Here is a 15,847-nt window from a genome sequence, read left to right on the forward strand (position 1 = left end):
GGCTGCTCACCCTCTGGGTGGGTGTGGGGACTTACTTCCTCACTCTGCTACCCCAGCACCCTGGCTTTCGTCCAGATCTTGGGTACAGGAGGCTCTTCCTCGCCTCGGGCCTTATGAACATGCTGTTCTCGGACTGGAGTGTTCCTCCTGGCAAAATCCTATTCATCTTTAGTATCGAGTAATATCTCAGCAAGACCTTGGTGTCCCAGATAAAAGGGCCTCTGCCAGCCATTCTCCTGTGGTGGCTTCTTTCCTTACCATATTCATAGCTACACATTGTTTGTTGGCCATTTTCTTATCGGTTCATAAAGCACACAGATATAAAATATAAGGCAGAGGCTATCTGTTCTTTTTTCACATCAGCTACCAGGAACTGGCATCCTAACACATGTGAGCCCATTAAACCATTGATGGATAAAAGTAGTAACTTTTTAAAAATAGGGTCTCGGTGTACCAGGCTAGCCTTGAATTCCCTACACATCGTATAATGACCTGGAGCTTGGTCCTCTGGTCCTCCTGCCTCCACCTCTAGTGTGCTGGGATGACAGGTGTGTGGTTGAGGAGCAAGCCCAGGGCCTTACTCCTGCACATTAGGAGAGCACTCTATCAGCAGAGGTATATCCTCCTGCCCCCTGAAGAAGCATTTACTAAAGCAGTATTAAATATTATTATAAAGCATCATTTCTACTTTATAAACTAAGAAAGTTGCTCAGGGACATTACATAATCTGCCCAAAGTCACAGAGCTGGTAAGTGGAGTGACATGGTTTCTAAGTTACATCTGTCCAACTCCAGATATCACATCGAAATGCTACTTTTTCTTCAACACCATGTGAGACAAATGAACTCATGACACGAGCTGGTCCTTACCTTTAAAGAGTCTACAGCCTGAAGACAAATGCCTAAATAAACCAAACTGAACCTAAGGCAGAACACTAAGTACTATGCAAGGTGGTAGAGCTGGCTGGCTGTTACAAGGAGAGAACAGGAGGAAGCAGAGAGGTGGGAGGGGCCTTCAGATAAGGTGGGAGCCCCAAGAACAAAGCAGGAAGACAGCAGAGCTTGGGAGACTGCCATTTTTACTGGGATGGAGGATTAGCATAAGCCCAGAAGCTGTGACACATTAAAGAAACATGCATATGATAACCTTCAACACCCTACCAAGCAAAGGTCCTGAGAATGCCTACCACATTGATATTTCTCCAGCTGGGTGGAAAGCTACCTTGGCTACTTGGCAGAGGAAGGGTTAAAACGTGCTAGGGGCTGTCCCCCACCCCCACCCCATCCCCCAGCCACTAACGCCAATAAACTGAAACTCAAAGGAGAAGAAAAGTCACTATTAAACTACAAGCAGACTTCCTACAGAACTGTAAGTTATTTAAAACTCACTGCTTACCTGCAACTGTCTTAACCAAATGAGCACGTATCTGGTGATTTGTATCTGGTGATTTGTATCTGGTTATTGGTTTGATCTCTATTCCCTCTCCATCATCCATAGCTTGAAGAAAGTCAGTTTGCGGGAATGTCTGGTGGTGGATACATTTTATACAAGTATAAAATTGCCAAAGAACAAATAAAAAATATTTTAAAGATAAAGTCACTTTGAAAGAACACTACAGAATGTGGGAGCATATGACTTTAATCTTAGCACTCCGAAGACAGAGGCAGATATATTTCTGTGAGTTTGAGGCCAACCTGGTCTACAAAGTAAGTTACAGGACAGCCAAGGCAACATAGAAAAACCTTGTCTCAAAGGAAGGCAGGCAGGCAGGCAGGCAGGCAGGCAGGCAGGCAGGCAGGCTGATAGATTCCTCCTTCTACCCATCTCTGCCTTTACCAAGTCCAAAACCGTAGTCACTCATTGGTGTTCCAGAAGGGATAGTCCAGGATCATTGCCAGGGAGCACTGCTCAGGAGACTGTCCTGTCTCCTTTGGATAATAAAATCCACCAAGCTCAGGCTCTTTACATTAAATGAAGGAATGTTTACATAGAATTTACCAATTTCTTCCCACCAGTATTAAAAGCATCTCTATCTACAATAACCAATACCAGCTGTGATTTTTGTCTAGAGAATAGTAAGTACAAAATAGTGTCCATAGATGTTCGTTCTACATCCCATGTGTGTGTGAGAGAGAGAGAGACAGAGACAGTGTGTGTGTGAGAGAGTGTGTGTACATATGTGTGTACGTGTGTACGTGTGTGTGTGTGTATGTATGTGTGTATGTGTAGGTTTGATGCATGGGTATGTATGTGCTTGTGAGAAGGTGTGTCCATCCATACACTCCTAGAGGCCAGAGGTTGATAGCCAGTGTCTACCACAGTCACTCTCCACTTTATTTTTGAGACAGGGTTCAAACAGAGAGGCTGCTACTTTAAGTGGACTGGCTGGCCAGGAAGTCCCAGGGATCCTGTCTTTGCCTCCCTGTGCCATCATACCTGGCTTTTCGTGTGGGTTCTGGGGATCAAACAGGCCCTGTGCTTGCCTGGCAAGTACTCTGTGAGATGAACTATTTCCCCAGCCCATAGATACAATTTGAAAAAATATTTTAGGGCTGGTGAGATGGCTCAGTGGGTAAGAGCACCCGACTGCTCTTCCAAAGGTCCAGAGTTCAAATCCCAGCAACCACATGGTGGCTCACAACCATCCGTAACGAGATCTGGCGCCCTCTTCTGGAGTGTCTGAAGACAGCTACAGTGTACTTACATATAATAAATAAATAAATCTTAAAAAAAAAAAGAAAAAAAAGAAAAAATATTTTAAATTCATAGATACGGAATGCACAGATACTGAGAATCCAATATATGTATTTCTTAATACAGAGTTGGGTACTGTACCCTGAATTCCCCAGGAATACTATGTAAACAAATATTTAAGCATCTAGCTAGTGACACATTTAGACGTTTGTAGATAGAACTCTAAGATATTCTCAGTAAGAGATGGGTCCATAATAAATCTCAAATTGTAACTGACCCTGAGAAGTTGATATTAGATTTCCCTTTTTATAAATAAAAAAAAAAATGGGGTTAAGAAAGATTAGTGTGAGGCCGGGCGGTGGCGGCGCACGCCTTTAATCCCAGCACTTGGGAGGCAGAGGCAGGCGGATTTCTGAGTTCGAGGCCAGCCTGGTTTACAAAGGGCTACACAGAGAAACCCTGTCTTGAAAAGAAAGAGAGAAAGAAACAAACAAAGAAGGAAAGAAAGAAAGAAAGAAAGAAAGAAAGAAAGAAAGAAAGAAGATAGATGATAGATAGATAGACAGACAGACAGATAGATAGATAGATAGATAGATTGATAGATTAGTGTGCTCATGTTTAGCACGAAGGTTCAATACCTGGGTTCTGTACCACATCAGGCAAGCACTAACTCAAACAGGTTAAAACCTGATGTAATCACAAAGGTTAAAAACAGAGTAACTCTAACATCCGCTTCTTACACGTCCAGTCTTCACTCACCCCCTTTGTGCCCACCAAACACGGCAGCCAACCCTGCCAGGAGAGAAAAACAAAAGGCATCTATGCCTCAGCAGGCTCCTTTAATGCACATGTTCCTTGGGAATTGGTTCAGGGCTGTATTTATCAGGACTGACAGTTGGGCCCTGTGGAGGCTGCGACAGATCAACAGGCTTATTAAGAAATCATAGCTGGGCATGGTGGTGTCTGCCTTTAGTTCCAGCACTTGGGAGGCAGAGACAGGTGGATCTCTGTGAGTCACTGTTATACAGAGAAATCCTATCTTGAAAAAAGGAAAAAAAGAAAAACTTATACTAGTCACACTCACAGGGTATTTAAAAGTTTCCAAAGTCTATCTACTAATGCTTTCTCTCCAAAGCCTCAAAGTGATGTTACATTTTATACAAGGGGGGCCTGGAGGCTTACAAAGGCTGACTGAGCTCTACTGAGGACACTGTGACCTTAAGGAGCAGAAAGGAGTTCACAACTATACAATGAAGAAATGGAGTCTACAGCCTTGCCTTACCTCTACGACAGGCAAATGCACTGACCTAAAACCTGTTAGTGAAGTTCCAAGTGCAGCATCAAGTGCAGCATCGTGTCGGGACATCTGGTACACCCCCAGCTCTCAGCCAGGGAGCTAAGTAAGGCATGTGACCAGAAGGCTCTACCAATCTGACTGGGCAGGTCATCTAGCTTCAACATTAGACACAAGGGTGGTGACATGCAAATGAGCCTAACAATCTATTCAGGCTGCTAAACACAGGAGCAGCCAGCAGTCAGCCTCCTCCTGGAGCTCGTGAATATTCAGACAGAAGAAATGCAGTCATGGGCATCCAGGGCTCCTACTTGCTTCCCATTCTCCTTTAAGAATATCCAGAGTTGGGGTGGTGCAATGGCTCAGAGGGTAGAGAGTGGTGCTCTCTCTCATACCTGAGCTTGATCCTACAAGAGGGCAGGGAAGGAAAACTCCTGAGAGCAGAGCAGTTCCACAATCTTCTCATGTATGCCATGCCATGTGTGTACCTGCACTTGGACGGACACACACACACACACACGCGTGTGCATGAGCACAGAGTCTGAATGTATTCCTTAGTGCCCTCAAACCTCAGGGCTACCCCGTCCTCCAATCATCTTTCTGGTTGGGCATATTTCTCCAGCCCACAGCAACGGACAGCCTCTGAAAGGGATGGATGTTCCTTCTGTTCCTCCAATGCTACCTCTGGTTTCCTTTCCAGTATCAGGCCCCAGGTCTAATACTTTCTGTTAAAACACTTCCACTGATGACCTTTCGCCCATGTTGCCTGATGCCTGTTCCTCCTCCCTAGACAGCTATCAAGATTATTTCTCACATGCTTTCATGGAGATATCAGTTATTCTCACCATCATCTCTCTTCAAGGAGCACATTGCACCAATCCCACAGAGTTGCTCTCATCTCTTCCCATCTTAGCCTTTACGGATCTCTCCATCTTGCCTTCTGAGCACTGCGCCATTGCAGTCTTCCCTGCCTACTCCTAGGGAGCCACCTCTGAATACCAAAATCTGTTCACTGGCATCAGTAGTTTAGCTTCGTTAAGACCCACCCCTGGGCTCCACTCAGCACACAGTAGGGGGCTCATGAACTGTTTAAATAGATAGCACCTACCTAATACATTAGACAAGATACTTTGATAGAACTTCCCATTTGACCCTCTGAACAACTAGAGTATGCTTCTCCAATTAAAAAACAAAAACAAAAACAAAAACAAAACAAAACAACACAAAAACGGCCCTGATAGGATACCCAGCACTCAGGAGTCAAAGGCAGGCAGATCTCTGTGAGTTCCCTGCCAACCTGATCTACAAAGTTCCAGGACAGCCAAGGCTGTTAGACAGAGAAACCCTATCTCAGGAAAGAAAAGAAAAGAAAAGAAAAGAAAAGAAAAGAAAAGAAAGGAAAAGGAAAAGGAAAAGGAAAAGGAAAAGGAAAAGGAAAAGGAAAAGGAAAAGGAAAAGGAAAAGGAAAAGGAAAAGGAAAAGAAAAGAAAAGAAAAGAAAAGAAAAGAAAAGAAAAAAGACAAAACAAAACAAAAAACTATGAAGGCCAGAGAAGTAAAATAATTCTCCATGATCACAGAGCCACGAGTGCAGGAGAGCCACGACTCAAATCTGGGCAATAAGATATGTCTATGTCTTGGGCATTTTGTATGCAACAAATGAATGTTCTGGATTCCTCATGACAAAAAGCAAGTGCTGTATAAACATCAGGTTAGAGTCACCTTGTCTGAGAGGAATGGGACTACCTCTTCTAGTTTAAGCTCTTGGTCCTTCAGGGAGTCGAGGCAGACTTGCAAACTGGCAGGAGTACTAACTACACCCAGAGCAAAACCTTAGCTAAAGCCCACACAGGAGGGCGAGCAGCCGAGTCCTGAAGCAACCAACGCCCATTTTCTTCCGATGACAGTAAATCGAGTCAAGTTAATCACAAGCTATCTTCACAGGGGCATGGACTCAATGTCAGCCAGCCACATGCTTTCAAGTACTCATGTTGCTGCAAAGTGGACAGATGAAGAAAAGTTGGAGTTTAGAAAAGAGAAAAGGAACAGACTGCGACAAGCCGCACATTTATCACTATGTAGTTATTGGATCTATGTTTGGGCTATCCAAGCTAGTAGCTTTTATTAGCACTGAAATTCCCAGTCAACAAGGGGTGATAAAGTACTGCTCTCCCTAAAATAAGGGGCAAAGATTCTTCGTAATTGCCTGGAAAACATCCTACTGTTTTTTGAAAATGCTCACACACCACGGAAGAAACTTCTGAGAGTGGCAGGCCACCACCTCAGATGTGAAATCCACACTGTGTGCAAGCTCAACCAGCAGGCCGAGCAGCCAAGACTTGCTTCTAAATTTGGAATCAACCAATAAACATCTGTGATCACCAACCTCTGGCCTCTTCTTCCACGAGGAGCACAGGATTTAAAAACAAAACAAAACATTTTTATGCTAATCCAAAACTTCTAACATCATTGCAGATGGGGAACTGGGGAACAGAGACTGGAACACCAAACAGAACGCACACGGTATTACAGCAGAGTGCCACAACAAGTGGGTTCTTGAGGCTGCATTAAGAGTTAGAGAGGGCACAATGACCTCAGTATGTAAATAGACCTCATGTGGCTAGCTTTCACCTACCAGTCTATTGATTTAAAGAGTCTGTCTGCCTTCAATCCAACTATCTCTCAAAACTACATTTATGCCTGGGCAGTGGTGGCACACGCCTTTGATCCCAGCACTTGGGAGGCAGAGGCAGGCAGATTTCTGAGTTCGAGGCCAGCCTGGTCTACAGAGTGAATTCCAGGACTATACAGAGAAACCCTGTCTCAAGAAACAAACAACGAAACAAACAAACAAACAAACAAACTACATATACTAACCCATTTCTGAAGGGAGTCACAGTTTAACAATGGACCACCTAGACCAGACACATACAGAATGCTTTGTTCTTCAAGCACCATTACCCCTGAAACCGACCTACACATAGACCTGGAGGCCACAAAGTGGGATGAACAAGCTTGGCAGAGAACTGGGAGTGCTAGAAACTGACAAACGCAGTAGCTATTTTATATGTCAGGGGACAACATAATATAGCTCTTTCTAGACCTGGCTGCATGTCCAATTTGATGGGTTGTCTGCCTCAGCATTAGTTCCTCATCATATAAAACAGCCTAGCCTCATTTCTCCTGCCTCAAAATGAAGTTCTAACTTCCCGGATGATTGAGCTGATGGGAGATTGGCCAGAATGTGAGGAGGAAGAGGAAATGTTCCCTCCGGCTGATGCCCACAGAGCCAAGAGCTCACCAGTGATGAAACTGAAGAGCACAGGCATGGTAGTTACCATGGGAGTCCAATGCCTGCTGACCAGAGCTGCTTGCAAATGGCAGAGCTCAAGAACGTGCGTTAGCCTGACTCGAAAAGGCAGAGAGTGTCGGCTGTCATTATTGCAGAAAGAAAGACCCTTTAGGACCTGGCCAGAACAGGGCTGCTTCCGGTGACCTTCCCCAGCAAAGGCACAACTCCAACTTCTAATTACAATTTGCAATTCATAGAGGCAAGTGTTTGAGGCAGCAGCGAACTTCCTTAACTTTATGCCACATTCCCTTTCAGCCATCTGTCACACCTGGCTGGCCTTCTACTCTCATGTTAACCAAATGCTCAGCCCTTCTGCAGAGCAACCTTTCCTGCGGTGGAGGAGAAATCCTCCCAGCTGATGATAGTTCCTCCCAGAATCCCAAGGGTCTGTAGCGTTAACATCCCGCTCAAAGCAGTCTGCATGGCAGAGGGCTCTTCCCCGGCGGCCGGGGGCCATGGCTCTCTCTGCTTAACCAGGACCAAGGCCAGCCTTCCTAGGTTCCCTCCCATGCCTTGACCCAAACCTGAGCAGCAGTAAAGGGGCTTGTAAAACGTGGGATAAACTAGATATGGACATGGAGTGTGGGAAATGGAGGGAGCAGGAATGAAGATGGGGTCACGCTGGGGAAAATGAGGCAGGCAGGAAGTTCTGGGATAGTGAAAGGCAACAAACAACCCTCAGCTCTCCTGGTGTTACAAAGGTCTGGTGATCCCCAACAGGCAGAGAGCAGCAGCTCCCTGAACCAGCCAGCAGACACACTGAGTCCTGTCAGCCTGGACTCAGCTCTGCCAGAGGGGCAAACAAACACAAGCATTCTTCTCAGCGCTGAGGCCTTACAACAGCCTCTCTCCAGGGCCTGTTTACTTAAGAAACCAGATGCTTTGATGTCGGGGTAGGAGTTGGGAAGCTCTGTGTAAAGCAGTAGTTAGTGACAGGAGCAGGAGAGGGAGAAGGGAGAGTGAGCAACAGCTTCTGGCCTATTAATCCTAACTTCAGGAACTTTTAAGGAAATTATCCAATGGTCTGTAACACAGGAATGAGAAGGGAATGATGTCAGCCACCGCTGCAACTCCGGCCAAGGCATTTCTGCTGTTGCTTTAAGGCTGACTTTCATGCCTACCCTCAAAGGGGTGCTTATGGGGGGGGGCATGTTTTGAAGCAACCCAACTTAGCAACCAACATTAATAAAAATTTTCTGGGCCTGCTCAGTTTCTCCCATGTACAAAGGTTATATGTGCTGTGAACACTCCAAGCACACAAAGGCCACAATCGGTTAATGCTGGGGCCTGACACCAGTTTGGGGCTATGGGTAAATGAAGGCTACTGCGTCTAAGAGAGTTTGTGGATGATCCCTAACAGGGAGAGCAAGCGCTTTGTAACTTACTGGGTGTGAGTCTCAGGTACTGTGACTCCACTAATACAGAGCGTATTTTTATACACTCCTGTTTGTTTCTCATAAGCCTGCATGCTTAGCTCCATTTTAAAGATTAGGACTGAGACATGGAAGCTTAAGTAACTTAGTGAAGATAACATAATAACAGCGAGGACCCACATGCAGGCAGGGCTGGCCTCACAGAAAGCCCCGTGGCACTCAGTGCCTTTCCCTGTCATGCCGAACCCTCAGAAAGAGATCAGGAAGTATCTTTTTTTTTTTTTTTTTTTGTAAGATGTAAATGGTGACCATCGGCCTGCGTCTTTTTACCATTCTTTTTCCTGTTTTAGTGACATCCAGCTCTTCTGTCACTTTCTTACGAGTCTCCTGTTCCTATTGTTAATACTGTAACTAGAAAAAAGTATTTTCTCTGCTCCCTCAAATCCCACAGAGAACTGAATCATTACGACCTCACTGCGAACAACACACGCCTTGAAAATAAACACTGGCCCACTTGAAAGGCTGAAAGGAGACCTAGAGAGAAGCAAGGGAGCTTCCGGGAAGAGGATTTCATGAGTGACAGAGCCCATCCCACAGCATAGGGTGGAAGTCTCCGAAAGTCATTAGACAGGCATACACTTTGTTTTGTGGATTTCTTAAGATTAAATGCCAGGGCTGAACATCTGGCTTGGTGGTAGAACAAGCACTTGCCTAGTATGAGCAAGGCATGGGATTCAATCCCCAGCGCATGCTGAAATCTTTAGCGGCTATGTACTGTCAAGTCTGAACTACCTTTATAACTTGGCAGCCCCTTTCCCCACCCCATCTCTGGGCCTTTGGAAAGCATTCAGGTACACTCATGATAGGACACAAAAAGAACACCAGGCTGTGGGAAATAAGAACTTCTGCTTTTTTAGGGAAAGGTAAAAAAAATTACTCCAAAGAACACCTTCCTACTTCAACTGTCTGAGACCATACAGTGTCTCTGATGATAAGTAAACACGCTATTCTGGGACGCTGATGATTTTGTCTCTCCTTGTTACAAATGATCCCCCAACACCAGGTCTCTTCAGTCTGATGTATAAAGATGAATTATGACATCTGAAAACAGTAGATTATTTCCCAATTCCTGAGAGGAAGCAGAACCTTCGAAAACTAATGCAATGGTTTCTACGCTGAAGGCTCCACTCTGGAAGGGTAACAACTGGGGTGGGAAAATCATTTGAAATAAAGACTGAAGGGGAGAAAACAAGCTGTAACTAAGTTAAATGAACTCGAGAAAGTCCTCTGCGTAAGCACTTCAAAGGAGAATCAGGTTTCTCCATCCCTTTCTTTGGAACTGGTATACTCTAAGTGACATTCAACTGTTGCGGATTTGAAGATGGGTCATCCAGCAAGAGAAGAATTGAAGAATGTCGGGGCTTGCTGGTGCAGGGAGCTGTGAGCCAGGGATAATGGGCATGAAGTATCAGTGGCAAAGGTAAATCCTTTCTCAACACCCTACAGAGAGAGAGAGAGAGAGAGAGAGAGAGAGAGAGAGAGAGAGAGAGAGAGAGAGAGAGAGAGAGGTCTACACAAGCTTATTTTATTTTTTCATTAAATAGGAAGACTTTCCAGTACTCATTCCACTCTCTCTGATTGGAGAATTAGGTCACAACTAACAAGTATGGATCTCAAAAGAAAGCCCAAGGGGACACTGAGATTTGGGGGGATGGAATGGAATGGAATGTAAACAAAGAACAGGTACAGAACTCCAGCCACCCACGGCCACCTCCATGAACAGTCTTTCTTTGGAAAAAAAGGAAAGACATAACACAGAAAATACACTGAACTGAAAATGCCTTTCTCATGCATGGGTTGCAACAATTGTTAATTTTAGGGAAAAAAAAAAAAGAGGAGGAGGAGGAGGAGGAGGAAGAGGAGGAGGAGGAGGAGGAAGATGTCCTAGTTGCTGAAACCAAGACTTTCCTAACAATTTCTCAATGCAGCAGTGTGTCAAGGTTCAGACTCTTGTGCCCAAAACAGAAGCACCAAATCTTTGAAAGTCTTGACAAGAGCAGGCTTAAAGTGGTTATCTGCAGTGTTTCATAGTTATTAGAAATTAGGACAGGATAGAGGTGTCCCGGTAAGGGTTCAACACAAGGTTATAAGTCAATTTTGAAGGAATGAGACAGATGACAGGATCTCAGCTGGCTGCGGGTCACACACAGAAGCCAATACCAGTTCTTGTGCAAAAAGAGTCTCCTAGGTCAACTTACAAGGAAACAAAGCACACCGAAGCCAATCTCCAGAATGGGTCTGGAGCAAAGGGATTTAAAGAGCCTGTAGTGTGCAGAAAGAGGGGGCTGACTGGTTACAACCCAGACTCTTGTTTGGGACAGCTGGCAACTCTGTAAAGCCATTTGATGGAACTTCTGGATGATTCGAGCTGTTCTGCAATTGCTTCTAATCTAGGTCCTAGAGGCCGTTTTCTGTTCTCTGGGTTCTGCACACAGGATCTTGGTTCGGAATGCCTCTCAAGGTCGTTTTGGGTCAGGTTAGAGGGTTCTGAGCCTGCATCCTGAGGAAACATCTTGAACTAGTTTTTTGTTTGCTTGTTTTTGTTTTTAATTTTAGGGAGCAGCGGAGATGTCATTTCACGGTGGGTTTCAATGTCATTTTCGTTTCCATGCGTGTTCCTTTAACTATGGAAACACAAGCCGTGACCTAACAACTGCTGTGGGATTTCTGGACGTCAACCTCAAAAGTACCGACCCAGGGAGGGCACACCTCTGCTTCTGGGCTGTCCAACTTCTGCGATCACTCAAGGGGTAATTATGCCTCCAGCTTCCTGGTAGGTACCAGCGTTGGTGGACCCGACGTTCTATATTCGGGGTGGGGGTTGGGGGGGGGGGGACGGGGATGACCGGGAGATTCTGACAACTTAAGCAGAAGCAAAGAATGCAGCGAGTCAAAGTCTCGGATTGCCTCGGCTATGACGACACACAGCCCCGCGGGCCGCAGCCACCCCGGCCCCCGCCGCCCCCGCGCCTCGCCGCCCTCCCGCAACCGGGGTCTCGCGCTAGCCTCGAAGCGTGCAACGGGAGCGGAGCGGCCGCCTGGGGCCGCGGGCCCGGAGGGGCGACCCAACCGGGGCGGGCGCCCGGGCCTCGCGCGCTCACCTGGTGCGTATTGTTGGTCAGCTTGGCGATGAAGTCCGGGAGGCGGCCGCAGTCCTGGTCCTCGGCGGGCGCGCCGCGGCGCCAACGGCCAGCGCGGGGGACGGGGCCCCCGGGCGCGGCGGCGCGCAGCCCCCAGCTCACCCCGACCGGACCGGCCCAGCGCAGCAGAGGAGGCGCGGGCGGCGGCGGCGCGTCCAGCCGGTCCTGGCCGACGGCGGCCGGAGGCAGCAGTTGAAGGAGCAGGAGGAGGCCGAGGGGCCAGCGCAAAAGGCCGTCCGCAGCTCCCCGGGGCCGCTCCATCGCTGCCGAATGCAGACGCCGCTGACACCTGCCACCCGGCGCGCCCGCCCACCCCCGCCGGCGCTGCGCCACACCCCCGAGCTCAGCCCGGCGCTGCTTGGATACGCGCAGCCGGGCCTCTCCTCCCCAATAGGCTGGCCGCCTGTCCTTCTTCCCCGGCCCACTCCTCATTGGCTCGCGTCGCCTCCGGCTTCGGGGGTCCTGGATTCGGATGCCAAGATGCGGGACTGATTGGCTGGAACGTGGCAGGGACGGCTGAGGTCATTCTCCACCGTCGCTCGGCGTCTGCGGGCTGGGCTCCCGGAGTTGGCCTAGGGGTTACCCCTCTCCCCTCCCCGCTCAGCCTGCAGGTTTGCGGCGCCTCCGGAGACCCTCGGGTTAGGATTGGGTCACGTTGCCTTCTCCACTCTCCTCCCAACCCCCCTCCAAACGTTCCTAAAAATTTCCTTCGGTGGAAACCGCGCCTGGAAAAGCCAGGGAATCCCTGAACTACTCTCAGTTGAAAAGGGGGCTCCGACATAAACTGGTACATTAGGATTTTAACCCCGGCTCGCTGGCTCGCCCATTGTCTGCTGAAGGAACCAAGAAGGTGAATGCGAAAATCCTATGGGGCAGATGAACATCATTACACCCGTGACTCATGGAAGCCGCAGAAGTCTTTCCAACATGTTTGGCCTCAGTCACCTTCCTCATCTGCAGGGAGGTAGTCCAGAGGCGAAAGTACTTTTTGGCTTCCCCGGACTTGGAAATGTAGGTAGCTTTGCCACCAAGTGTAGGTATACGGGAAGAGAATTGCCTAAAGCCCACTTTATATATTATCATTTCAGTACAGACACATACTGATTTTAGTTACCTAAAGCACCCTTAACCCTGCAGTAAGTGCATCACACCAATTCCCTCACTGAATATGATGCCTCCTAAATTAATACCCACCTCCAGTAAATAACCTCCCCACTGTTCCCTACACCGCAGGAGCTGCTCACACAACTTTTAGAACACGCAGTGCTGGTAAAACCAGTTCTAAATCCTTAACTTCGCTCCACCTCTTCCCAACATTTCAAGTTGTTCAGTAGGAACTCAGGAAGCCAGATAAAAAGATACAAAGTATGCAAAATGTTATACCAGAGTGGAAGCCATTGGAAGTTACTTTTAACTTTAACAGAAACCTCAAATGGCAAGCCTACCCGAGTATGCACATGGAATAGTACAAACAAAACTATTTACGTACTCAGGAGTTTTTCCTCTCCCCAAAACCACAGGAAGAGGGGAGATGTGAAACTTTGGAAAGCGGAGCAGGGTGGCAAATCAACAGAAAAGCCCTTCAGTTTCTGAGCCACTGAACAAGATGAAAAACTGATGAGTGTGTTTTCTTTCCAGAAATATAAACACCACATTATTTTTTTAAAGCACAACTTATTTTTAATTCGTGCCAAGTATGGATTAGATCACAAGGCAGTCAGTTACAGTAGCATGTGACCAGTTACGGAGGGGAAAAGGGGGGCTACAAAGGAATATTTCTTTGTTTGGGTGACAAAGATGAATGGTCTATTGTCTTACTATGGGGAAAGAAGAAAGCTAACTCAACAGTGCTACCTGCTGGAGAGACTACCAGATACATCTTTTAGCTATTTAGTTCAATTAACGTTTAGATTTTGTCAGTTTGTTGAACTGGGGAGTCTTTTTTGTAGCCCAGGGTGGCTTAGAGTCTTTGATCCTCCTTCACCAGCCTCTCAAGTTAGATATGTGCTAACACTCCTGGCTCAGCCTCCACTTTGTAATGTGTTGTTTCAGTTATATACTTAACAGGATCCTGGAGTTTTCTCAAACTGGTAACCTGCCCACACCGGTTTTGTTTTGTTTTTGTTTTTGTTTTTGCAACACCTGAGATTAACCCAGAATCTTACCCATACTGGGCAAGCCCTGTACTTCTGCACTCGATATGTGAAATACTATACATGAGATCTTACTTTGCCCCCAGAAGTATGTACATTTTACAAATATGTAGTTACTAAAAACTGTATCTCCCCCAAATTTATCTGTCGCAAAAATATCAATATGAAGTAATTATCACAAAGCCATACCTTTTTGTATGTAAGATCATTTCTTGAACACAACCTTAACATTTAAAGAAAAGTAACCATCTCTTTGAATTATTCACATTGTAATTATAGCAGATAATGATACTGTTCTCAGTTATAAGATACAGACATCCTGCCTTAGCAATAGGAGGAACTGTAAGCTGGAGAGGTACACTATATTTTCCCTTCCTCTGTATATTCTTGAGTGACACACCTCTTCAAAGCAACGTATTCTTTTCCACATCTGCATTAATCCATAGTGTTAAAAGAAGTACTGGACCTGAAGCAACAGCTCAGCAGTTAAGAACTTACAGGATAACCCGGGTTTAGATCCCAGCACCCACGTGGCAGCTCACAGCCACCTGTAACTCCAGTTCCAGGGGATCCAATGCATTCTTCTGACCTCCTCAGGCTCCTCATATATACTTGGGTACATGTGTGTGCGCGCACACACACACACACACACACACACACAGACACACAAATTAGAGATGATTGCCTCTTTTTCCCATTAGAGGTACTTTTCTTAGACTGTGAGGGACTACAGATGGCCTTTCACAGCTATGACAGCTTCCCAATAAAATTCTTAAATGACTGGTGGTTAGAATATGCTTGGTCCAGTGAGTGGCACTATTAGGAGATGTGGCCTTGGAGTGTGTCATTGTGGGTGTGGGCTTTAAGACCTCATCCTAGCTGCCTTGAAGTCAGTCTTCTCTAGTGGCCTTTAAATAAAGGCCTCCTGCACCATTCCTGTCTGGATGCTGCCATGCTCGAACCTCTGAACCTGTAAGTCAACCCTGATTAAATGTCCTTATAAGAGTTGCCTTGGTCATAGTGTCTCTTTATAGCAGTGAAACCGTAAGACAATGACTAAGTTGATACAAGATTCCAGGGGCTAAATCTCACATCATACTTTATAACAGGATTAGCATCAGTAGAAATCTGCAGAATGTTGAAAATAAACCCAAGTTGCTTTCATTGTGTGTAGGCAAAACTTCCTTTGCTGAACTGATGTTTTCAAATGTGTTTCAGCACACGCTACTTTACACCTCACTATGAATTTTGTATAAAATCAGCTCCCCATATTATTACTATTTAATATCAGAGTACAATTTCCTAATGAAAGATTACACAAAGCCCAGCAAATAATTCCTAAGCCATCAAATGAATCACAATTGACTCTTTAGAGGACTAGCCATGCTTCAACCAAAGCAAACCACATCTCAAATTGCTGTTGAGACTTTCTGGTTACTCAAGACTTGGTGATCTGAAACCTTGAAAATCTTGAGCTCAAGTCCCAACAGGTTTTTGCTAATTTAAAACAATTTTTAAATTTTTAAAACTCCTGTGGATATTGTCTTCATGTCTACATAGCGGGTGTATGCTTGGTGTCTGAGGCCAGGAGAGAGTGCATCCCTGCAACTGAGGAGCCAGGAGAGAGTGCATCCCTGCAACTGAGGAGCCAGGAGAGAGTGCATCCCTGCAACTGAGGAGCCAGGAGAGAGCGAATCCCTGCAACTGGAGTTATAGATGATGCTGAGTTACCACGTGGTGGCTAAGAACCACACCTGGGTCCTCGAGAAGAGCAGTAAATGC

The 15,847-nt window shown here is 46.3% G+C and overlaps 1 protein-coding gene across 4 annotated transcripts in view; it reads right to left on the minus strand.

Moving 5' to 3' along the window:
• Sort1 (sortilin 1) overlaps nucleotides 1-12,359 on the minus strand; it is an 80,161-nt gene extending 67,802 nt beyond the window's left edge. For all 4 annotated transcript variants that reach the window (XM_029475195.2, XM_029475194.2, XM_021157737.3 and 1 more), the window contains exon 1: nucleotides 11,874-12,359. In XM_029475195.2, the coding sequence (XP_029331055.2) occupies nucleotides 11,874-12,344 (471 nt within the window). In that variant the 5' untranslated portion in view covers nucleotides 12,345-12,359. The remainder of the gene's footprint in view (nucleotides 1-11,873) is intronic.
• Nucleotides 12,360-15,847: the final 3,488 nt, after the last annotated feature.

Source organism: Mus caroli, unplaced genomic scaffold, assembly GCF_978045245.1.
Source record: "Mus caroli unplaced genomic scaffold, Mus_caroli_1 scaffold_3, whole genome shotgun sequence".
Lineage (NCBI taxonomy): Eukaryota > Metazoa > Chordata > Mammalia > Rodentia > Muridae > Mus > Mus caroli.